A 26,117-nucleotide genomic window follows, 5' to 3' on the forward strand; every position below is an offset into this window, starting at 1 on the left:
GACTGGCAGCTGTGAGGACGGGGCAGGCGGGTGCCACTCTGCAGGGCAGAGGGTCCAGCTGAGTCCTCTGCACTACACAAAAACTCCTCACTGGGTATTGCTGGCCACCATTACGCGTGCCACATTGTTTTTTAAAAAAAAAGGGGGGGGGAGAAGCAGAACAGAACTTCCAAATTCTCACAGACGTCACACTTCCTAGAGCCATGAAGGTTGAATGAAGCGATGGCCCTGAGATCATCTTTAAGCCTTTGACAGAAAAAGAGCACCCCTTCAAGCCTTCATAAAATCAACCCCCAGTTTAGCTGAGCCTTGAGCACGGTGCTCCTTTAAGAAGTGTTCACACGGGATGAAACTGATCCTAGCCACCTGCACATGAGCGAAAGACCTGAGGGGGCAGTGAGTTCATGTTAGTGAAGGAGAAAAGGAGGATGATACCGTCACACTTCTTGAATGCAATTCATGGTCAGTACAGAATGCTAAGTGTAGAAACGTGCGTGGGTGTCTGTTTCACTGGGCATTATCCTAATGATAAAACCTAGATAAAATTATCAAATATCTAAAAAGACACAACTATCACACATACGTAGGAAATCAGAATATGCCAACAAGAAAAGAGACTGCATTAGTAATACAATTCATCCCATAAAGAAAAGTCCTATGCTTCTTTGCTGGTAAATGTAAACACCTAAAAGAAAAATCAACTAAGCCTTTGCAAGCTCTTAAAAAATAACTAATATGAGCAAAGATCAACTCCCAACTCATCCTATGAGGCCAGTACTGAGAGCAAAACCAGTGACAGACCGAGATCCCACATGAATATAATTATCACAGTGTTCAGCAGACATCAGTACATAAATCTAGCAGCTTATGAAAATATACATTCCTGTTAGGCGAGATTTATCTCAAGAATGCATGGTTGGTTCAATATGGAAATTATCAGTCAATATACCATATTAATCATCTCAATACATCGAAAAAGCACATGGCAAAATCCAAAACCCCTTATTGATAAAAAGACTCCATAAAGCAGGCAGAGAATTCTCTCAACATAATATGGGGCATCTATGAAAAATTAGATGACCATCACCTTTAATAACCAAAAGGCTTTCCTACTGAGATCAGGACAAGTGAAGAACTACATCCTAATCATTTCTATTCAACGTGGTTATATAATCCATGAGCCAGTCACTCAATGCGATGGTTAAAAAAAATTTTTTTAAATGTGGTAAGTATACAGGCAAGTTCATGGAAAGACAGTCAAGGGAGAAAGTCAAGACTACCATGCTCCCCTCTGCGAATTCTTAACAGCATTATAGGGTGGTATACATATACATAAAAAAGAGAAGATCTATAATGGTTATCACCAGACATAAAAATTTAGAATGTTCACATATCTCGATGTGACTGGAATGCTTTCAGTTTAGGCGATTGTCCTGCCCTAACTTTTCATTGCAAGTCTTTCCACTCTCAAGTATCCTGATGTTGGTGCTAAATTTGCATGATCACTAATTATGACGGCCTACCTTGCTACTTTAAAACATGTAAAAAATCACTATTTCACAAAATGTGTAATTCATTTTAGAATTAGGATTTGAAACTCTACATACATCTAAAAAAATACAACAAAACCAAAGTATAGGACGGTTGTAGATTGTCAACCTCCCACATTTCCCAAAGTTTCTGCTTTCTATCTACATCCAAATATAACCACTTAAGAATTCTCAATTTCCAATGTACTAAAAAGAACCACCCAGTCTCTTTACCTGGATTCCCACAGTATTTCGTTGACACCTTTATGAGAACCTGTGGCTCAAGGAATTTGTTTCCCCAATGAAACTATGAGTTCCTGAGCGGACACCCATGTTCTCCATCTGCTTAGCACACGGCAGTGCTGTGAACAGAGGAAGCACTCACTGAATGTGTGCATGACTAAGACAACTTTGTTTACCTTATCAATTCAATATTTATATAATCAGTCCTGAACCCCCAAAGTTCTTAAAAATAAATTCTATCAGTTCTTGGCATAGAGACCCTCTTCCCACCAAAGGTAACTGGTTACCTATACCATTTAAAACACTTTACTCAGCCTTTACTAGACTTTTTTTTTTTAAATCAGTTCTGTAGACTTATCTCCATTGTCCTCTGTACTTACTACTTCTTAAGGAAAACCTCCTGGACACCTTTGTTGTAGGTTAAATAGTCTTGTGCTTAGAAGTACATCACTTCCAAATATTCCTTCAAGGTGACTGTCAAGGTCAATTTCATATTTAAAAAGAGCAGATTAGACAGGAGTGCAGAGTAGACCCTGGAAACGGTTTTAATACTAACAATTAAAACAACTTAGTCGTGTTTCCCAATAAATTGGGTATGCACACTGAAAAAAACCAGAAAGTGTTGTTTGTGGCTTTGTTTTTGTCCCAACCACTTGATCTTTCCAAGGGAAGCTCAACACGAGCCTCCACACACCCATCTAACCACCCTATTCCCATCCCCAGATACAGAGTGTAAGTACCAAGATTCTCCTATGTGACTGTCCTGATTCCATCATCAGGAGCTGGCAGGGGCCTTTGGAGACAACTGGCTTTGCTACCCAGTTATTAACTAAAGAAGAGCTAGGGTTCAACGGTATTCCAAATCTAAGATCATTAGACTAGGGAAGACACTAAGTTTTAACTGTTTTCTCACTAATCCTCCTAAAATAGCAATTGAATGCATCAAGTGCAACTAATTTATACTGCAGAATTCATCAGGAAGTTGAAGGGCGAAAGTTAGATGCTATTTAGGTGTTTTCCCGAGATGTCTATGGCTGTGTTTAAAGTCTTTCTAGAGACAGACTAATTGTGGCCAAACTTTAAACCTTTAGCCTTCAGAAGAAAATCCTGACCCTATACTTGTAGGTGTTCTGGGCCAACTATTGAGAGAGGTGATCTTCTATTTAGCGTTTGTCTCAGTAAGGACCCTCAGTTTCAAAATAAGGCATGAGCCCTGCCCCCAATGCGTTCTGGGCTCTTGCCAATGTTATGTAATACTCCTCAAAAGCTTTACTGTGGGAAGTAACACTTCATGTAAAATTGTTTAAACATCTCATTCCTTTCCTCTAGATTGGTCACCTCCAAATATTTTGGACTCTGCAATCGGGCTGACAAAACATTTGAGCACAAATTGCCAAAATAGATATTTATTTATAAATTATGTAACTACTGTACCCATATATTATAAAACAGACACGGAAATATAAATTCTGAAAGGCTGAGAAAAATGAAATTCTAACATTTTTCATTCCATTTTCCTTGGCAAGCATCCTTCTTTGAAGAGGACCCGTATAAGCACTTCAAATTTTATGGTTGGTTTAAGGCAACTGTCTGTATTTGTGGCCGGCCTCCCCTAACTGCCTTTCCTGAAATACTGAGCCCAAGGAATGCTGAACTACCCTCACAGGGGCTGGTGCTGAATCTATCTTAAGGCCGTTGTGACACTTCAGGGCCTGCTTTCAGATAGATCTCAGAAATATCTGGAGTGCTTTGGTGTAGTGGTTATGCATTGGGTTGCGACCCCTATGGTTGGCAGTTCAAAACCACCAGGAGCAGCTCCTTGGGAGAAAGACTGGGCTTTCTACTCTCATAAACAGGTACAGGCTTGGAAACCCACAGGGGGCCACTATGAGCCAGGATGGCACTGAGTTTGGTGTTTTGGCTTTAGAACGTTTACATGTTTTGTGCGGTCTTGCTGAGAGGTGCCGCTGAGTTTTGACTCGCGGCAACCTCGTGTTGCAGGATGGAACGAGGCTGTCCTCCTCCCGGGGAAGACTGCCAGGTCTCTCTCCCGAGGAGCTCCAACCACTAGCCCCCGGTGAACTGATCACACAACTCCAGGAACACGAGAACGTAAGGCCACATTTGTGGGTGTATTTCTCTTCCCTTTGGCTTCAATTGGTTTCCCCATCGCTCACCATTCTTCACTTAGTTTTTTAATCAAGTTGTAGCTCACTCTTGGCTTCGTTTTAATTTTCCCAATTCTTCATCTACTTAAAAAAGAAATCTCACGGTATTATTTGTATCTGTGTGTGCGTTTGAAAATGCTTCAGCTGGGGAGGAGAGAGTAAAGGGGAAAAGGAGCAGCCACCAGTGCGGATGGAGGTCACTCTACACTTGCAGCTGCCCGGTGCCAGAGTGACCCTGTGCAGATCCCGAGGCAGCGAGCAGCCAAGGCCCTCAACCCACGGCAACTCAAAACCGGTGTGCTGGAAAGAATGACAACTCACAAGAGCGCTGTGCTGCACTTTCTCACTCTTTTCCAGGTGGTAGGAAAGGTTATAGTGAGGAAAGGGCAATCGGCTTTTTTTTTTTTTCCACCTGTGTGCAATGCTTAACTTAGAAAGTCCATGAAAAAGGCGGTCCCAGTGTCAGATGGAAATTGTAGCCATGTACCTGGATGTTCCTCCGCCTGGTGTGCTCGGCAGCCACATGAAAGTGACCCAGGGGCACGGCTTTCGGGCTCGGCTTGCACCGCTTCTCAAGGCACCGCTTCTGCTGGTTGGTGATGCTGCTATACAGTTTAATCCGCCGGGGCGACACACACACTCTTTCGTGGCCGAACGCTTGAATCAGTCGGGCAGTGTCGATGGTGGAAATGGAGCTGCTCCTCTCGTGCACAGCCACCTCCTTGTCCGTCTGGGTCAGATACTCCGATTCCACGGGAGACGTGGTGGTGGAGAAGACGTTGGTGGCAGTGTCGGTGAGCAGCTCACTCTCCTCGGAGGGCCGAGACTCTGAAGAAGTGTTACTTCTACAATTACAACCTGGTTGTTTTCTCAGGATGTACTTATTAAATTTCACATGCTCAAATTTGATCTGATTGGGCCTCTCTGCTTGAGGAGTGTACAGGACACTGCCTTTTCCCGGTGCGTCCACGTTCCGGTGGCATCTGTCTACGCCTTTGCACCGCTTCTTTTTCAGAAGCTTGCTGTTCTGCTGTTGCGGTCTGCTGTACCACCCCTTCATGGCCCGCTCCTCTCTGCGCTCGTCACGCCCTGTGTCTGAGGCCTGCAGAGAATGTGCGATGGGATTCTGAAGAATCCGCGCCAGTCGATCAAGACGCTCCACCAGGGAGAGTTCTTTACTGTCGCAAAATGCAGGGGCTTTCTGGTGCTTCTGTCTCTCCTGGTACTGGGTCCAGAGTTCATTCAACGTCGGTGTGTCCTGAGCTGCTGGTTCAGGGGTGACCTTATGGTCTCGTTTTAGATCAGTACTTTGTCTGTTACATTTGAGAGGATCTCTAGCTTGACATTTAGGTGCATTCGCCCCTTCTTTGTTCCCTAAGTTCACATTGATACGGAGGCTCTCTATCCTGGTAAAATCCATCTTAGTCTTGTCCACACTTTGGTATGGCGGAGAAAGACAAGAGTCTTGCCTCATGAAAACACCCCTTTCCAAGGATTCATGGCAAAAGTCCTGATCACTTGGTAGGTGCACTGGATGATGGAAGTAGAACTGAGCTGACCTGAAGACAGAATGGGTAGTATTTTCCAATCCCGAATGACATCTGGATTCTGGAAAGGAAAAGAAAGATTATTGGAACTCTAACACGTTTACATTCCCTTTCAAAAAAAAAATACTGTCCACAGTTGGTTCTTTAGATATGGAACAAAGGCTAGAGGAAATAACAGCTTATAAACACAAAACTACAATTCCACTACTTTTTCCCAGTTGCTTTTCTCTGGACTGGTACACTTTCTCTTTCAGCTCGTTCTCCTCTCCCTTACACCTCTTTTCAACTTCTTCTTCTCTGAGTTCTCAGTGTTCAGTGTGAGGACTTTCTTCTGCCATCTGGAGTATGGTAGTATGAATTAGAGTCTTTCCTTCTTTCTTTTACAAGTTCTGCAGAGCTTGTCCCCACCTTCCTGGCTATGGGACCTAGGGGTCCTGAGGAGTGGCTTATGGAAGAAAAGGAAAGACAATGGAGCATGCAGGAGAGCTAGAGTAGCAAGGTGTGCAAACCACCGTTAGGCACATACACAATAGATTGGGCAAGGTGTGAATCTGAGCTATCCCGACTCCTTTGTGGGAACATCTCTAAGGAAGGGGTGGACACTTCTAAAGTACCGGGCAGCTAGGATACAAAGGAAAAGCTGACTCCCGGCATGATAAGAACTAAAGGAGTTATTATTATAAAAAAATTTGAAATTTATCAAGGATTCATGAGGGAGGGAGAGTGGGGAATGGAGGGAAAAATGAGCTGATATCAAGGGCTCAAGTAGAGAGAAATGCTTTGAAAATGATGAAGTCAACATATGCACAAATGTGCTTGACACAATGGATGGATGGATGGATGGATGGATGGATGGATGGATGGATGGATGGATGGTGATGAGAGCTGTACGAGCCCCCAATAAAAGCATTAAAGAAAAACACAACTAAAGGGGTTTTGTCTGTATTTAGAGATGGGTATTTACAGCCAAGTAGATCAGAGAAGAGCTGGGTGCCTGCAAAAGGCAGCTTTACACGAACACCTTAGAGACTCTTTCTGTCTGGAGAAAGCATATCAGATTCTTTCTCTGCCTCAGACTGAGAGAGCCTTCCCTCACTAGAGTTGGCCCTCCAAACTCTGTGGCTAAGGGTGCAGAGAATTGGGCCTTTGACATTTTCATTCAGTTTCTTAACTTCCCACAACTGGCCATCGTGGCGTCATGATGTCGTTTCTCAGCTATGTGAGCAGATGTAGAGGATTGCATTTTAAACAGTCTCTCTCTCTCTCTCTCTCTCTCTCTCTCTCTCTCTCTCTCTCTCTCTCTCTCTCTCTCTCTCTCTCTCTCTCTCTCGTCAAAAAGAGGGGGGCATGGAAACACAGAGATTTAACCTTGGCTGTTTTTTAATTGCAAATTACAAAGTCCTGTATTGGGGTTCCCATTGTCTTTTGTTTATAGGTCTTCTCAATACACTTTTAAAGTTTTCAATAATAGGGAAGAACACGAAAAAATGGAATCCTAATCAATTCCCTATGTTAATGAGTGGTTTAACTGCCTCCAGAATCCCGCCTTGGTTGAGATAATGTGCCAAACAGGCAAAGCTGCATGTTATGTCAGCTGTAAGGTATAATTCTGTGTTTCAGGCCTGGTCTGTTTCCTGCTAGGAGAGTGCAACCATGTATCGAGTAAAATGAGAAGAAAAAGGAGGAGTTTATATTTCCCCAGGCCCTGGGGGAAATGGGGCAGCTATGCATCCGGACAAAGAAGGCAGGGAAGTAAATTTTACCCTAGGCTTTGAAGTGTTCCCTTTATGCCTTGGTGCCAGCTGGTTAAAGTTTAAAGCACACTGACCATGGCTTCCACATGACAGAAGGGGCTGCATTTACAGAATACGGACACTTCACTACTCTGGAAGGCAGGGGCAATAGGGAATCCTGTAAAATCATGAGTTCCGGGTATTTCAAAGCCACTACACTCAAATGTCAGGGGCCACATGGAAAAGTGTGAAGAAATGGCACTGGCACAATCACTGATTGGGGACCTCATGGAAATATGTCTAACAAAACATTCTAAAGAATCTGACTTTATAGCCTGTGACTATGTCAGTAATCACAGATGGCATGAATCCTCTGATGGTACCTTTGTCATTGGGTCACAATTCATGGCCCGGCATGAGGGAGGCCTTGCACCTCCTCATCCTTGATTGTTAAAACCCAAGAAAGACCCGAACAATGGGACCTATAGAAAATACCTCTTGCCACCACACCTTTACTTCTAGTCAGTCTGGTTCTGTATCTACTCATCATAAAAACGAGACACGGTCCATAGTTTCCTGTGTAAAGATGCCCTGCGTTCGCTGTTGGTAACATAATAGTAGGTGAAACTATGCTCAGTGCCACACGCTGTAACTGTATGCCGCACGTACTCTGCCTATGCACCTCTGCGTTCTCATCCTAAAAAGCTGGCTGGGAGTATGGATCCCAGTGCAAATGAACCACAGATGGACAAGCAGTCCCGAGACGCCCTCAGTGTTCAAAAAGACCTCATCAGCTCGTGGCTGGGACCGCTGCAGCCACCACTGGATGCAGAGCGAGTGCCTCCATCGCTGCTGCTGCTGACGGAGCAGCATCGCGGCAATCTATCGAAACTGAACATCTCAGGCAAAAGTGCCAAGCAGACTCACACCAGCTATGGGCCACACAAGCAAAGACAGACGACAAATTAGAAGGAAATGTTGCTGGATTGCAACAAACTATTCAGTGGCTCCGAGAGCAAAACATGGACTTGCAACATCAATTAATGTTCAAAGGTGATTGGACTACAACTGATTTCTGTGTAATTCCTTAGCCAATATAATCTAACCTTACATGAATGGGCTTTAATAAAAAATCTCTTGCAGGGATTTAAGGGACACTTTTCTTTAGATGTAATTCAGCTGAAAAAATCCAACACTTTAAGGATGGATGGGTTAGAATCACCCCTAGCTCTGATGTGGTTAAACAATTACACGGTTTAAACAGGGACTTGACCTAAGGGCATGGGTTCAAAGCATTTTGCATAGTGTAGATTCTAGCCTGACTGTCTTGCTTTTGGTCATCATTCTTGTTCTAGACCACATGCCGGTTCCACAGAAAGTGAAGGCATCTAAGATAATATACCTCAACAGCTCTGTCTACGGCTGCACCCCGCCCCTTACAGCGTTCACCAGCTCCTGCTGCCCTTGTCCAGCAGGAAGTTATTACCTCCGGCCCTATTCCCAGTTATCAAAAGGCAGGAATAATAGGTCCAGCTGGGCAAAGAGCAGCTCTCAGCCATTTACAAGCTTCTCTTTTCCCTGCTGCCCTTCTGCCACCTTCCCTTGCACCGGAGAATTCCTGTGTCCGTAAAAGGCTACCTTCAAACTTCCCAGTCAGGAGAATGCCCAGTGCTTTTACAGATCCAATGATTAATTTCTGTCCGCAGATAAGCAAGGGTTCTTCAGCTGGCTCTTCTTGTCCTCGGGCTCTAGCCCCTACCACCCACCCAGTTTTTCCATGGCATGGCTCTCCGCATCTGGGCTCCCCACCTTAGCTGTCTCTTCTCTTTTCTGCACCTTCCCTGCCTTCTCTCCCTTTCAAGTTCTCGCCTGCTCCCTGCCTGCTCTGTCCGTACTCTCTAGGCCCGTTCCCTCCCCAGTCAGGCTAAGCGGTGGCTCTAACCTCTCTCCACATAGCTATCTGAATTCCCTTTCACCCAGCTTCCTCTGACATCCCTCTAGGTTGAATATATCCCTGTAGGTCCCCTTTCCAAAAATAAAGCCTTTAATCACCGCTCATTTTGTTTTCCTCTCCTCCAGTTCTTTAATTCTGGAAATACCTTTAGGCTTCAGGTTGGCTCCTATTTCAAGTATCCACATGAAACTTCACTTCTGATCTTATTTTATTGATCTGATCTGATATTTATTGGTAATAGGTTTCTACGAGAATCTTTTTCCAGGAGTAAAAAAAAAATGCTTTACAAATCAATATATAAATCCACCCAAAGCAGAATTATGTAATTTGGTCCAAAAGTTAAAAACAAAAACCCAAAGGAGTGAGTCTTTGCTTAATTGCTAAGGCTACATTCTCATTAGAAAGAAATAGACGGACACACACACACACACACACACACACACACACACACAGAGAGAGAGAGAGAGAGAGAGAGAGAGAGAGACAGAGACACCGACCCATTACCTTCAGTAGCTATTTGTAAAGATTTCCTTTCTCCTGCCCAGCCTGTTGTGTCTGGGAGGTTGGCAGTACTGTAAACTACAGAAGGAAATTAGTACATAGAGAGGAAGTTCTAAAACACCTTTAAAACACTGGCTAGGTTACTGAGGCTGAGACAAAAATAAAGAAAGCTCAATCCGAAGTATGTTTAGAAAATTTGTTGATCCAAATTGGGAGTCAAACACATATACAGAAAGATACAACATGAGGGAGTTTCAAAAAGTTTGTGGGAAAATGACTAAGTAAGACTAATAAACAAGAGAGATGAGCGAGAGGGGCAACACAGACACAGGTAGAAGCACTAAAATTAGAGGAAGCTACTCTACAATGAAAGAATAAAATCAAGAAAATAACTGCGGATCTAAGAGATAGGGCAGTAAAATGTTGTTTGATTCCAGGACTTGGATGGGAAGTGGTGAGGAATTGCCTATAAAAGGCTGAGAGCAGATAGTACAGCCCTGGGAGATCAGGAGTCTAGAATCCGATCTAAGGGCAAGGATAATGAAAGTTTCTGACTACCAGCCTACACTGATAACCCAACCGTGCTCCTGAATCATTCCATTAGTAACAGCAAGAAGGGGAAACAATTTTGAAGTGTTACGGGGAGTAAGCAATAATACAGTAGTCAGCAATAAATGCAAAACGAGAAGTGACCGATGACTCTCTGAAACGGACTTTCGGTTACCATCGGTGGGAGAAACTACCAGTTGCCCGTAACTACCTATTTTCTTTTCCCTTTCTGATAGAATTCTGAGTTTCGCTGGGCATATAGTTACTGGCATAAAGACGGGAGGCCCACTGTCCCTGGCAATCCAGCTGTTTGACGATGTGGCTCAATGCGGGCCAACAGGATGGGAGGGTGATGTACATGTGATTTCTGAAGATTACTGCTCAAGAGAGAAACCGACTTTTTTCTTTCCCATTCGTCCTTCCTGCACATGGCATGCTGGCTCAGTTGGAACAGAAGCCACACACTTCCGAGCAACAGAAAGAGCTTTGTTCCTGACACCCTCAAGCAGCGTGCCAGTCGCTAGGTGTCATCGAGGTAGTCCCAACTCACAGCAACCCTTGTTCCCAAGAGAAGGAACACCGCCCGGCCCTGCGCCATCCTCACAACTGTTCTTAAGGTCGAGTCCATTGCTGCAGCCGCTGTGTTTAATTTTCTGTCTTTTTAAGTCAGTTGTTTTGTTTTTATTTTCATCTTTGAGAGCCAAAATTAATCCTCATGTAAACGTATTAGTGTAGGCATTTTAAAATATTTTATTTTACTTTTGTTGCTATTGAGAATATACACAGCAGAACATACACTAATTGAGCGATTTCTGCATACGCAATTCAGGACACTGATTACCTCCTTCCATGTGGGCCACCCCTTCTCACTCTCTCTTACCCCTGCCCCGGTTGTTCCCTAAGTCATCTTTCAAGTCAGTGTGGTCAATTTGACCCCATACAGTGAGACCTTGAAAGGTAGACTTTTTTTACAAGTTAAATTACTGTATGGTCTTAAAAAGACTTCAGGGGATAATTTTAGTTTTGAGGTTTAAAGATTATCTCAGGGCAACAGTTTCAGAAATTTATCCAGCCTTGATGTCTTCAGAAAATCTGGAGTCCAGGAAAATTTGAAATTCCATTCTGTATCCCCTCCTTTTGATCAGGATTCTCCTATAGAATCTTTAACCAAAATGTTCAGAAATGGTGGCTGAGCACCATCCAGTTGTTCTGGTCTCATGGCAAAGGAAATTGTTCATGGAAGTAATTAGCCACCCATCCTATATCCTCTTTTTTTTTCTGTTGCTCCAGGTGGACAGAAAGCAGTAATTGTGTCTTGCATGCCCCCTTGAATGCTTTTAAGACCCCAGTTACTAGACAATAAACCCAGGAAGCATATTAGAAGCACAAAGCCAGGTATTAGGACCATTAACTGAGATGCCCCATGAAACTAAACCTCCAAAGCAAAGAACCAAATCTCCTCAGGTATTTGGTTGTACACAAACAGCCTCAGCAGCTTTGTTGTCACAAACATATCCAGCATGCCACTTTGTACAGGCGTACAGCATACTGACAGCGGTTCTATGCATCCGGTCTACAGTCCCACCCTTCACACGATTTTCCCCTCATCATAAAACCAATACTCACTCCCTGCAAACGATAACCCCTCTCTCCCTCGGGTTGCTGGTAACCACTGAAAAACTTTGGTCTCTCTTTATTTTCCTGTTCCTGTGACTCACACCGGTCACTAAGAATGTCTCAAAGGGTTTTTTAAATGTCAATTTTATCTGACAATGTATACAAAAAATTACAGGTAAAAATACCCTATTTCACAAATGGAAAGAGGGCTGAAGACAGCAAAAGGGGAACCGTGAATGTATTTGTTTATGTTGTAAAAAGAACCGCACTTGAGAGGACCAGAAGAAAATACGTCTCTCGTCCGGTTTCTTTACCTGTACTGTACTTCGGTAAGGACGCTGTCTCTTCAGGAAGGGCAAGTTTAGTCACTGTCCTTTGAGTGCAGACCTTTTCTCTCAGGTTCTCATCCACAGTGATGCACACTTGAACTGCGACGTCATTTGATCACACAGATAGAAAAGACAATAAACACAATCATCAAGTTAAAAAACAAAAGGAAAGGTAAACGTGTTTGTGAGGAAAGAAGCCTCTCCTAGGTCCTGCTATGTAAAAGTGGCAGCAGTTATGGTAAGCTGATGAACTGGGGAGCCTCCCACCTTTTTGTGTGTGCACAGCAGCAGTGCACACAGTCAACAAAACAACACTCTAAGTAAAATCCAGTCCGTGATGGTGTGTGTGATGCAATAGTCTTTGTGTTTTGTTTTGCTTTTTAAAATGTTCAGGTCAGGTATCTCTATTCATAGTACATCTGAATAAACCTTCCATTTTTTTTAGCTCATTCCAAGATTTTATCACTTTAGAAAAAAAACTTTATTTCATATAATCTCAGAGATAGTACCTAAATCATCAAGATTTTATATATAGAATTTTCATATAATTAAAAAAAATCTATAGTACATAATCTTTTAAATCTAACATTTTCTATTATTTTTTTGGGGGGGTGAGGAAGTCAATCTTGCTAGCCATTTGTTTATTTTATTGGTCTTTAAGTCCAGCTTTTTCTTAGCCTAGAGAAAAATTCAAGTGCAATATAGCACACGGAAATGCATTACAAACCACCGGCACAGTAACTAGTATACAAATCATTGGATAACGCTCGTTTTTACAAGAGGTTGACAAGAGAATCTTTTCCTTTTTCTAGATACAAATATTTCCAACAAAGAAACCAGGAAGGCAATAAAGAGTACTAAAACCCATTAAAGAATCAGCCTGCTTTTAGTTATCAGGCTATTTTTCCCCTATTTAATTTATGAATTTCTCTGATTTTGATGACTTTAATCCTCCTAATCTCTTTATTGTGCTCTGAAATGTTTAGGTCACTAAAGTACTTTACTGTTAATAAATTATTTCAGGCGCACTGAAGGTATAACTAACGTAATGAAGACCAATGTACACACCCAGGACCACACAGAGCTACGCCTTCATTTCCTTTTAGGATACCTACCCATATAAGAACATAAGTCAAAAAACATTACTACTAAGATTTCAACACACGCAGGCAAGTTCTCTCAGTAATGTACTTGTCTTAGTCTTACTTGGCTGACTTTAAAAAAGATGATCTACAAGGGCTCAAGTAGAAAGAAAATGTTTTAAAAATGATGATGGTAACATGTACAAATGTGCTTGACATAATTGATGTATGGATTGTTATATGATCTGCAATGATTTATATATATATATTTAAAAATATGTGATATATATATAAAATGATCCAATCAAAAACAATGACTTCCAATGGGATCTGCAAAGTCAGTTACATTACAGGCAAAGGTCAGCTCAGAAGTTACGGAGATTGCTTTTAGAGTCCCAGCGCATTCCCAAGGGGTAATCTTGAGAGATTTTCTCCAAGGACACAGGAAAGTCATGAGGGTTATTGTGAAGCTGTTTCCATGGGTGAGAAACAGGCCAGGTAAGTGGCAAGGAAGGCTTTTCCCCCCCAATAGGAAAACGTAGCCCTCATTCTTCTAAGGCAGCTAGTGTTGTCCTAGCCTTGCTGGGCAGCCTTAGCTCACCCATGCTACAGCCCTGACCTTGCCCCTTCTGAATCCCAGTTCATCACCAATTCCAAAGAACACTAAAAAGAAAAGTGACTTGAGCCCCTTGGAAATGTCAGAATTGCCATTTGAATGTAGTGTAAACCAAAGAGCACAGAATCCTTGGGGGAAGGGTCAGCGAGATGGAGACACCACCTTCGGAAGTGTACTGACCTAGATGGAGGATGACATTTTGATATTTTCTTTAATAAAGATTTCCATGATTTCGCAGTAATACCTTTGAATTATCGTCATAGGAGACACGTTTAGGTAGCAAATCAAGAACAGGTTAAAGAACAGACCACATAATTTGAGATGAATGGGGGACTGGGGGATGCCGCAATACACGTACACAAAATCGATCCAGTTACCTGCAGTATCCTTCAGACAGGGTTTGCTCCCCACGGCCCTCTTACTGTAGATCCCCTCTTTGTGCTTAATGCTCACGATGTCTGAGAGATCATCATCCCTTGTGCCGAGCACCTGGGCTGGGAACTCTGGAGCAATGGCATCATTGGACCCTCCAGAGACAAAGGAAAAAAATCAGTGAACACATAGGTAGAAGTTGAAGGGCAGGAAAAAAAAGAAGTTGCAAGATGTTTTTAAAAATTAAAAAACATATAATGAAGCATGTCAATAAAAAAGACACTACCATGGGAGTTTTGTAAGTGGGTCAGAAGGAGAAGCCTCAAATTAAAGTTATGATCAGCATAATAAGTTACAGTACGAGGTAAGGAAACAAACGGCACACGACAAAGTACATAATGTGGAGCATCACAAGGGAAAGTAGTTCCAACTCAGGAAGCCGTTTGAAGGAAGAAGAAAATGGACTATATCTTAAAAACTTTAGGTTTCTTGATATCGAGAGAGGCAGGCAGGCAGGCAGGCAGGCATTTGGGGGCATGGTCACAGCCTGACAAAGGCAGATAGGGAAAGTCAAAGTTGGAGGAAAAGTACACATTCATGATCAGACTAGGTTACTGAAGAAGAGTGGTGGGAGGTATTAAATGATGCTTTGAGACAAATATAAGCAGGATATGAAATCCTAAGATTATTACATAGTTAACAAAGGAATAATATAATCAACTATGTTTTAGAAAGATTAATCTGGAAACAATACAAAAGGCTAAACGTAGGAAGAAAAACATGTGTTAAAAAACAAGGGACATTAAAATACACAATTTGCTTTTAAAATATATTTCAATATTCTCATAGCTACTCAAGAGTGGGCTTTATCTGTGTTTCATGCCAACATATAATAGGCAAAAGAACGTGGCTAGGTATAAAAAAGGTTGTCGTCAACTACAGAATTAGCTTCTACAAAATGTCTTTTCCTTTGTAATCCGAATACATGTGGATGGTAATAAGAGCTTCATGCGCACCGGCCTCATCAATATAGAACTGATTAAAAAGAAGTCAAAGTGGACTTTACAGCACATATTTTCAAGGCGTGAAGACAAATTTATAGATGATTTGCAGTGTCAACAGAGACGGGAGCGTCTGACCTCCACTCTCCATCCTTCCTCACTGCGTCTGACACCCACTGTTCCTCCCACGGCTCTCTCCCTCTCTGCTCACGGCAATGCTCATATAGAACTCACAGCAATGCTCAGGTCTGCAGCCTCTCAGGTCTGCAGCCTCTCAGGTCTGCAGCCTCTCAGTCACATCATCCCTTGACCTTTGCCTCTTTGGGTTAGGAAGTCAGCCCACCTATCAATCTGTCCCACAGTTCCAGTCTCAGGCCAGATGAGAAGGTCCCCCAGTCTCAGTGTCACTCCTGAGCCTCTGTGCCACAGTCTCTGATGCACCTGCTCATCGATTTGATGATGTAGAAGAGGTGAACAAAGAACGAGGGAGGTGCTGTCAGCCATCCAAACGGATGAGATTGAAAAATGTTTCCAAGAATGGAATCGCAAATTTGACAAATGTATTAAGTGTAACGGAGAATAATTTGAAGGTGATAAGGCTGTTTTGTTAAAAAAAATTAAAATACATAGCTTTATAAAAAGTTCTGTATTTTGGGGGTGGGGGTACTCCCTATTACACATGTGAGACGAAGTCTCACCATCCTTGTTTCTGAGGAGCACTCTGGCTCTACTTCCTCCAAGACAGATTGCTGGTCCTGTGAGCAGTTCCTGGTACTTTCCGTGTTCTTCACCAGCAGTGTCATTCGAGCACACAACTTCTTTGTCTTCCTTACTCCATGTCCCACTTTCACATGCATACGAGGCAATGGAAAATACCATGGCTGGGGTCAGGGGCACTTTAGTCCTTAAAGTAACATTTTTGCTTTTCAGTACTCCGAAGAGCTCTCATGCAGATTTACCCCTGCAACCTGACTTTTCACCTCCTGACTGCTGCTTCCATGAGCACTGACTGGATCTGAGCAAAATCATGAGTACCTACTGGTCCACTTGTACACATGTTGGATGTCTTTACATTGACTTATAATCTATACTGAAGGCTGCAATCCTTGATCTTCATTAGCAAGTGTTTCAAGTTCTCCTCACTTTCAGCAAGCAAGGTTGTATGATCTTCACGTCACAGGCTGCTAATAAGCCTTCCTCCAATTCTGGCATGAGGACTGTGGTAACCTATGCAGCCCTAAGTGTGAGTATGGTCTGTGAGTTCTACGTGGCCCTTGCAACAGATCCTGGAATGCAGCAGAGGCCGGGTGCTGTGGGAGGAAGGGTCAAGGAGGATGGAGAATGAGGCGTGCCTGGCCCAGGCCACAGGGCAATAGAGAAGCTGGAGGTGGTCAGATATGCACCCGTGCTGTTTACTGCACCATATCACAGAAATATGCACTTGGCCCTACATATTCTTGAGTTACCTATTTTTCCTATTAAACCCAGTAGAATAAATTAGAACTAATAGGGGGCCCTCAATGCCTACTTTCAGTGATGGATATAACAACTAGGCAGAAGTTTAGCAAGGAAATAGACTTGAACAGCACGATAAACTACCTGGACCTAACAGATATCTATAGCACAGCCACCCACCAGCTGTCAAAATTCAACAGAGTTGTGAAGACTCTCTGCATACCTGAGTGTGAGCTCTCAAGAGTGGTGTCCGATCTGGCCTCTGGGAACTGAGGGAGTTTTTCTAACTGTGGAACGTAGTACATCTTTGAACACCCAGAAGGCTTGTATGGCAACAGGGAAGGCTGAGCTGAGGAGGTAAAGATTAAAACAACAAAGACATTTCTTCAAGTAAAACATTCTCAACATTGAGACATAAAAGTGAAAGAGACCAAGTTCTGCCATTTCGAAGACACCATTACTAACAATTTAATGCATGTCATCACATTATTTTCTGTTGCTAATTTGTTTACATAGCTGTCTACACTGCATATAGTACGTATAAGGAAGTATGGAATTCTGCTTTCCTGCTGCATATTTGTAAAAAAACAATCATTTTTATTTCTGAGTCTGCACATTTTAATTCGATACCCTATGTAAATGGACTTAACTCCTCTCCCAACGATGAAAGCTTAGTTTGAGTTCAAATTTTCAACGATAAGTTGTGTCAATAAAGATTTTCCGGCGTAGAGCATACTCACAACTCATGCCCCCCGCTACCCGAACTCAGGTAAATTCTCTAATTCTAGAGTGAAAAAGGTATGCCATTTACAAAGTTTTAAAAAAACCTATTGCTAACTGCTAAATTCCTTTAAAAATACCTATTTCAATTTATCCTTAAAAAAATTCCTAGAGGTAAATGCAATTTTGTTTTTTTAATTTTGGAATTATTTGAGTTTTAGAGATGTTGAACCTTTTTTTTTATATATATACCTGTTAATCACACACATTGCTCTTTTGTAAATCATCTGTTTTTCCCTTTGCCTAATTAATGAGATGAGCATTGATGCTTTTCTTTCATGATGTGACAGAAATTGCTAACGGTCCCCTGGCGGTCCCCTGGCATTATCCACACCCTCTCTTTTTATTAGAAATAAAACTTCCTGATATTTAGCTCAGCACAGAGCCACCCACTCATGTTCTTCATTTTCCATCTATGGCCATGTGATCACATCTGTGCCCGCAGTATGAGGGTGAGAATAATGGATGCAAGTTCTAGGAACCCCATTAAAGTGCCTCACTGCCTGGGGGCTGGAGATTTGGACCGATGCAGTGCCATTCTGGACCTAGAGACAGAAGTCACCCCGAGGGAAACCAGAGCCACCAGACATGAAGCAGGCTACTTGCGCTGCATCCCCAGTCTGCATTCTGGAAGTTGTGTGTTAAAACAGCTTATCGTTTACTCCAATATACACTTGATAAGCAATCAATCAGTTGATTTTACATTCACTGAAGCTACCACTTCCTACCTATGTGACCTTGAACAGTGTGGTCTCATTTTCCTCCTCTACAAAATGAGGTCATCCCAGGTCCAGGGGTCAGAGAAAGCTAGCTGTGTAACACAGGAGTCTGAGAAGCAGTGGCAGTGTCGTGGTGGCAGTAGAGGCAGAACCAAGAGAGAGTGGGAGGGCTTCCTGATGCACAGAGCAAGAGAGCTGAGTCTCTTTGGGCAAGAGGCTTGATGGTTGGGGGGCGGGGGGCTCCGAACACTTAGTAGAGGAGATAAAGAGCTTTGTAACACTTGCCCAACTACTATTTGGTTATTATTGTACATGTTACTATTAGTGTATTAATGTGTTGATTTTATTCCTTTACTGGTGTATATAAAGTTTGGTAGTTGTGATGGTTACTTTTATGTCTTGACTTGGGTAGGCTATACTAAATCCAGTATCGTTGAGTCAATCCTGGCTCATAGCTACCTTACAGGACAGAGTAGAACTGCTTCATTGGGTTTCTGGGCCTATAAATCTTTATGGGACCAGCCAGATTCATCTTTCTCCTGAAAAATGGCTAGGGGGTTTGAATTGCTGACCTTGTACCACAAGGACTTCTTGACTGGGGTATAGTACCCAAATATTTAATCAAGCCCTAACTTACATGTTGCTGTGGAAGTGTTGTGCAGACATGGCTACATCTCCAATCAGTTGCCTTTAAGTAAAGGAGATCACCATTAAAAGATGCGTGGGCCTCATTCAATCAGTGGAAGGTCTTAAGAGTTAAAACTAAGGCTTACAAATGAAGAAAATCTGCCGTGAGACTGTAGCATTACATTCTGCCTGAATGTAAATTCTACCAGTCTTCGCTAAAATTTTTAGGGTCAATACTGCAACAATAACTTCTCTCCGAGTTTCCAGTCTGCTAGCTTGCTCTACAAACTTCAACTTGGCAGCCCCTTTATCGCATGCAGCCCCAACAATGGGCTCAAACGTACGAACGACTGTGAGGGGGGCTTTGTTGTTGTACACGGAGCGGACTCGACGGCATCCAACTACCCCACCAACAATCACATGAGCACAGTCATCAAAACCAACCAAGGAACGCCTCCCTCTGTGCGTCCATCTAGCTGAAAAAATTTGTATGTAGTTATAAATCCATCTAGCTGAAAAAATTATGTATGTAGTTCTCAATCAAACCAGTCATCAGTGAGCCCATTCTAATGCGTGGTCACACCTACCCCAAAGGCTTTCTTCTGAGTTAGCCTCTGAGTGAACTCAAAACTGTCAACCTTCCAGTTAACAGTTGAACATATTAACTGTTGATACCACCAGGAATTCCACATGTGTTTCTAGCTATCTTCTAGATACTTCAGTGGAGAACCCTAACATAGTAGTTATTAAATGCAATTCCGTGTACCTTAAAACTGGAACTAAGCAATTTTTTTTCTCATTAGGCATACCCCATTGATATCTGCGGATGTCTAAGTGTTTTGTACAAGTAGAAAAGCTTAAAATATATTTTTAGTAGATTTTACAGTATAAGCACAATCAAAACAGCATTGAAATTACAATACATAATGTTCTAAATGTAGACTTTATGTAGAGACTGTTAGTTTTCACCAAAACCTATTTCTGCTGCTTCTTGGAAAACACAGCCAAACTACATCCCTAGCCCATGGAAACTTATTTGAGCCATTCTAAGGCCTGGCTCGCTGGTGACGTAGTGGCTATAGGTCAGCGGTTAACTGAAAGGTCAGCGGATCGAAACCACCAGCTACTCCTCGGGGAGAAAGATGAGGCTTTATACTTCCATAAAGAGTTAAAGTCTCTGAAACCCCCAGGGACAGGTCTACTCTGTGCTGTAGGGTCACTGTGAGTTTTTGAGAAGGCCCGGCTCATAACAACCTCTCTGCTCTCTGTCCCAGACTTGAGTAGTGACTCCAAGATAACTTTGGGCTCCACATTTTAAAGACAGGGGAGTCACAGTGTCCCTGGGTTAACTGTTTTATGCGGGAGAAATGCCACACTGCGGTCCTGTTTGCTCCACAATATATTTGGCTATCTATCTAGTACAGCATCTAACATTACTACAAGATGCTGGTAATTCATCTGCCTTTTTAAAAGTAGACCTCGACAGTATTTCATTTTTCTAACTTCTTTTTTTTCCTTCCAACTTCTGTTGGGTATGAAGGTATAAAGTTAGCCACAGGAAAGATGAGCTCCTCATGTTAACTCTCGTACAAGTAAAATAATTACACTTGACAGTAAAACTGAGAGAAAACAAAATAAAGCATACTTTCTTCATAGCTACAAAAGGGGTGACAGTTATGGTGGATCCTACTGTTGAAGTCACAATTAGATTTTCTGAAGCCACCGCTAATTGTCTGAGATAGTCACAACGAAGGCTGGCAACTTGAACTACAGTGCAATTGCAATGTCTTACCGAGTGTGCAACGAGAAGTAGAAATGTGCTGGATTGAAGACGATGAAGCAAACCTGATAGGCTGACCCACAGGCTTGGGCTTTGGAATTTTACTCGCACTATCTTCAGCTTTAATAAAAATCTCAGATGAAAACAAAGTCTTTTCTGGGCTTTCTGTAGTTATCTGGGTGACAGCATCTGATAACAATTTTTCTGCTGAGGTCTTGAGTTGCTCTGGTGCTCTAAACGATAAACAGATACGATAGAGGGTTACCCTTTGCCTAACAAATACCCAAATTCTTTCCAAAAGTGGTCTCCAGGGATACTTCAGTAGCTCTGAGAAATACCTGAGCTATCACACCAACTTCAAAAGCTTACAGTCATTTCCAGGGGTGGTGGCTGTCGGCTCCCACCCATAACAACCCTGTGCACTACACAAGGAAGTACTTCACGGTCCTGCGCATGCTCACTTAGCGCCACTGGAACTTGCTGAACTCTATTAATGTTTTGCTTTATAAAACTGCCTTTTCAACCAAATGAAACGATCTTATATCTACATTAGCAGAGGAAAAGGTACTTTTCAGATGAAGAAAAAAGTTATTAATTTATACTTTTAAACTACTAGAAGTCTTATCATGAATACAGGGGCTACACTAAGAGTTTACAAAGATAAATCAGAAATACAGTCCTTCACTCAGAGTTTATACGTCAAGAGAGAAACCAGAGGTTTTCAACGTTATACGTGCGTATTAAGTATATCAAATTCTGATTAAAACAGAACAGAATAAACAAATGATTGAACAGATAGTTGGAGGATGGGGAGACAAATCTTACTTACAAAAGAATTCAAAATAAAGTACGTATATATTCGCATAACCCTTCCATCACGCCCAGAGCATGGTTTCGACTTAGTGACTAGATTCCAAAGAACAGTATAAAAAAGGAAAATGTGTCTTTACATAATGGAGAATCCTGGCAATTACTGCCTGTCTCAAACGACCACCTTTAACACGACCAAGGATGCCAGAGGAGTACCATGCCCATTTTCCTACAATGCACTGGGAAAGGCCCTGCATGCACCTCTGTGGTACTCTTGTCACAACCAAACAAAACCACCACCAGACAGACTCAATGGAAGCATGTTCTACCAAGTACCCGGCCAGTTCTTTTCAAAACTGTTAATTCATGAAAAAGGAAAGCACGAGAAATTGTCAAAGTGGGTGGAGACCAAGGATACCTAACAACTAAAACCAATGTCAATGCCCTAGATTGAGTCCCAGAACAGAAAAAAAAGGACATGAATTAAAAATCTGATGAGATCCAGATAGAGTGCGGGCTGTGGTTTACAAACCCAAAACCCCCAAATGAATGTAATTACAAATGTTAGTTAAACAAAAAAATTTTTAAGTTGGTTTCTTAATTTTGACAAATGCACTATAGTTAAGTAAGATGTCAATAATAAGAGAAACTGAGTAAGGGGGAAAATGGAAACTAGTATGGTTCTTTTTTTCATTTTTAAAAATCATTTTATTGGGGCTCATACAACTCTTATCACAATCCATACATACATCCATTGTGTCAAGAACATATGTACAATTGTTGCCATCATCATTCTAAAAATATTTGCTTTCTACTTGAGCCCTTAATATCAGCTGCTCGTTCCCCCCCCTCCCCACTCCCCTCTACCTCATGAACCCTTCATCATTCATAAATTATTATTTGGTCATATATTACACTGTCTGACGTCTCCCCCTGCCTTATTTTCTGCTGTCCCTCCTCCACGGAGGAAGCTATCCCTAGGTTCTTGTAATCAGTTCCCCCTTTCTACCCTACATTCTCTCTACCTTCCAGGCATCGCCACTCTCACCACTGGTCCTGGAGGAGTCATCTGTCCTGGATTCCCTTGTGTTTCCAGTTGCTATCTGTGCCTATGTACATCCTTTGGTCCAGCCAGATTTGTAAGGTAGAACTGGAATGATAGTCGGGGAGAGGAAGTATCTAAGAACTAGAGGAAAGTTATATGTTTCATCGTTGCTACCCTGCACCCTGCTTGGTTCATCTCCTCCCCACAACCCTTCAGTAAGTGGTGTCCGGTTGACTACCACTGGACTTTGAGTCTCCACTCTGCACTCATCCACATTTTCAATGATATGATTTTTTGTTCCTTGATACCTGATCCCTTCGACAGCTCATGGTCACACAGGCTGGTGTGTTTCTTCCATGTGGGCTTTGCTGCTTCTGAGCTAGATGGCCGCTTGTTTATCTTCGAGCCTTTAAGACTCCAGACGCTATATCTTTTGATAGCTGGGCACCATCAGCTTTCTTCACCACATTTGCTATGCACACGTTTGTCTTCATTGATCATATCAGGGAGGTGGGCACCCACTGGTAAGGTTTTTAGCTCGCTCTAGTATGTTTTTAACTTTTCTGTAAATTTAAGATGATTCCAGAGAGGTCTGGGAGGCTGGCCCCAGTACCAAATATTAATTGGATGACTGCCCCTCCCCCCAGAAGAATTTATTTCAAAGGACGACATTGAATCTGCAGCTCCGGGAGAGGAACACATGGGAGCAGTTGAAGCGGGAGTACATCCTGGCCCACCAGGCCCTGAGGATGATGACCACAATTAGAGCAGCCAGTCCACAGAGAGGACCACATGGCCAGCCTCACTATGAGCTATGACGTTCCTCACTGACCCATGGCCCTGCAGGGGACAGCACCGGAGACACAGTGTGGGAATTGCGCCCGATCTTATCCCCCCACACCAAGGCAAAGCACTGGGGGAGTGCAGTGGAACAGCAAGGGAATGGAGTGGCAAGGTCCCCAGGGAATGCTGAAAGTGGACTTTGGGGCCAGGGCGTGGTGCCCCAACAGACTGGACTGGAAAACACTCCTAAAGGCCAACAAACGATCCTTGAACTCAAAAAAAAAAAAAAAGGATGATGATTCTGGAACAAAGGTTTGCTTTGTTGTTTTAAACAGAGTACATTGTATTGGAGTAATAGCTGTATTTAAAAAATAGAAATTCTGGATCTCTGCTCTCTGTATCTTTACTAGTTAAAAAAGATAATTCTGAGAAAATACAGGACAATCCCACTTTTGAACATAGATGAAAAAATTCTAAAAATGTTGCCAGATCAAGTCAAGTGCAAGTGTACACTTTCTTGTACACGTAACACAAAGATGTGTATGGTAGACCCCTATTAAGATGATTTGTCAGCGAGTACCGTGCCGTTAGTTAGCATGCAAACGTAAATGTCAGGCAGTCGACACCAGGAGGAGACAGAGCAGTAAGAACTCTCCACTCCCCTTCATTGCCGGTGGGAAAATACAAAATGTAACCAACACCTTGAAGACAGTGTGGTTGTTTCTTACAAAGCTAAACTACTTGAAGCACTAATGATTCAAAACATTTCAATTTAATGAAATACACACACACACACACACACACACACACACACCCCACACCCCCTTAAGAAGGTCAACAAACTCTGAACAAACATATCATCAAGGAGATTATCACTGTATTACCCAAGAGTCAAATACTTGGGAAAAAGTGAATATTGAAAGCAGCCAAAATCTCTCGTAAAGCATCACAAAGTAATCATCAATACGATTAACAGCTGATTTTTCAGCAGAAACAATGGAGATCACAAGGCAGTATATTCTCAGAAACCCACAGGGGGCAGGTTCTGCCTTGTCTTAATGGGGTTGCTATGAGTCAGAATCATCTTAATGGTACTGAGTTTGGTTTTGAAGAAAGACAAACTTAAAAACACCCCCCCCCCCCTGAAAAACTGCCAACCAAGAATTCTATGTCTAATCAACCAAGGATTAGTAAAACTAAAGATATTATCAGAGAGAAAAAAATGCTGAGAGAGTTCGCTACAAGTAGACCTGCCCTGTGAGAAATGCTGATTGAAGTCACTCAGGCTGAAATGGAAAGATACTGAACGAAAAAACACAGGGCACTAGTAAAGGCAACTAATACTGTACTTTTAGTTTATAAACACCACCCCACTCTATGTTCTTTAAACGTTAACACTTTGCTGACTCATCAGGAGTTGACTCATGTTTTCCTAGCCAAACAATGCTAACAGATTTGAGAGTTAACGCATACCTAATAGTTTACGCAGTTGTTAAGCCTACAGGCAATTTAAGTCTTACAGGAGCATTTCAGACCAGTCTCAGCTATCTTGGTTTGGGTGATGGTTCTACAGAGTGAGGCCCTTCAGCAGCTGTCTCTCACGTCAGCTGTCCCCCTCTCACCCTCTGCTACATGGGCCTTTTTTTAAAAAACATTTTGTTAGGGACTAAATAACTCATCACAATCCATACATACATCAATTGCGTAAAGCACATGTGTACATTCTTTGCCCTCATCATTTTCAAAGCATTTGCTCTCTACTTAAGCCCTTTGCATCAAGTCCTCTTTTCCCCCTCATGAGCCCTTGATAATTTATAAATTATTATTTTGTCTATCTTGCCTTGTCTGGAGTCTCCCTTCACCCCCTTTTCTGTTGTCTGTCCCCCAGGGAGGAGGTCACATATAGATTCTTGTAATCGGTTCCCTCTTTCCAACCCACTCACCCTCTACCCTCCCAGTATCGCCCCTCACACCCCTGGTCCTGAAGGTATCATCCACCCTCGATTCCTTGTGCCTCCAGCCCCCATATGCACCAGTGTACATCCTCTGCTCTATCCAGACTTGCAAGGTAGAATTTGAATCATGGTAGTTGTGGGGGAGGAAGCATTTAGGAAATGGAGGAAAGCTGTATTCTTCATCGGTGCTACATTACATGGGCCTTTTTATGGAACTGTCCAATCCGTATTCCCAGAGACATGATGTATACTTCTGACAGCTCTGATCCAGTTTGGTAAGGCACAAGTTAAAAATGAGTCGAGGCACTGACCAACTGTTCAATGAATTATGTGCAGACATTTTGTCTCAATGTCCAAGTGACTTTGGAAAATACATTAATCAGCTGGAAAGTGATATTTTGTAGGAAGATAGTGATGAGCCTGATCTCAGACACTCAAATAAGTATCTAACAATGAAAATGATTCTGAAGAATGGATGGAGAACTATATTTTACCAGCCTTATAGGATTACATAAACACTTCAAAACTGTTCAAACTGGAGACCCACAAATTACTAAAAAGGTAACAAATTTCCTTTTTGATAACAGTTTCTTTGATCTAATTACTTCTCAAACCAAATGATTCCATCACCAAATGGAAAAATGTCACAAAACCTCTAGTTAAAACTTCACTGTGGATGGGATTATAAAGATGTTTCTTGGTTTACCTATATTGATGGGGCAAATGGAAATGGCAGAATGGAAAGACCACTGGTCAACCAGCCCCCAATATTTTCTAAAACGATGAGTGAGATTTGAGCAAATCCTTCTATTCTTTCATGCAAGCAATAATTCAGAAGTGACATCTAACAAAGTTAGGCTTCTCCAAGTCAGGCCTCTTCAGATCACTTCATTCCAAAATCTCAGTACAAAACAGCAAATTG

The 26,117-nt window shown here is 42.3% G+C and overlaps 1 protein-coding gene across 2 annotated transcripts in view; it reads right to left on the reverse strand.

Moving 5' to 3' along the window:
* Window positions 1-26,117, reverse strand: part of ALMS1 (ALMS1 centrosome and basal body associated protein) — a 123,539-nt gene that overhangs the window by 27,459 nt on the left and 69,963 nt on the right. For both annotated transcript variants that reach the window (XM_075556945.1, XM_075556944.1), the window contains 5 exons: window positions 20,615-20,835; window positions 16,920-17,045; window positions 14,246-14,395; window positions 12,156-12,269; window positions 4,428-5,548 (listed from right to left, as the gene is read on the reverse strand). In XM_075556945.1, coding sequence (XP_075413060.1) covers window positions 4,428-5,548; window positions 12,156-12,269; window positions 14,246-14,395; window positions 16,920-17,045; window positions 20,615-20,835 — 1,732 coding nt within the window. The remainder of the gene's footprint in view (window positions 1-4,427; window positions 5,549-12,155; window positions 12,270-14,245; window positions 14,396-16,919; window positions 17,046-20,614; window positions 20,836-26,117) is intronic.

This window comes from Tenrec ecaudatus, chromosome 8, assembly GCF_050624435.1.
Source record: "Tenrec ecaudatus isolate mTenEca1 chromosome 8, mTenEca1.hap1, whole genome shotgun sequence".
In the NCBI taxonomy this organism is placed as follows: domain Eukaryota; kingdom Metazoa; phylum Chordata; class Mammalia; order Afrosoricida; family Tenrecidae; genus Tenrec; species Tenrec ecaudatus.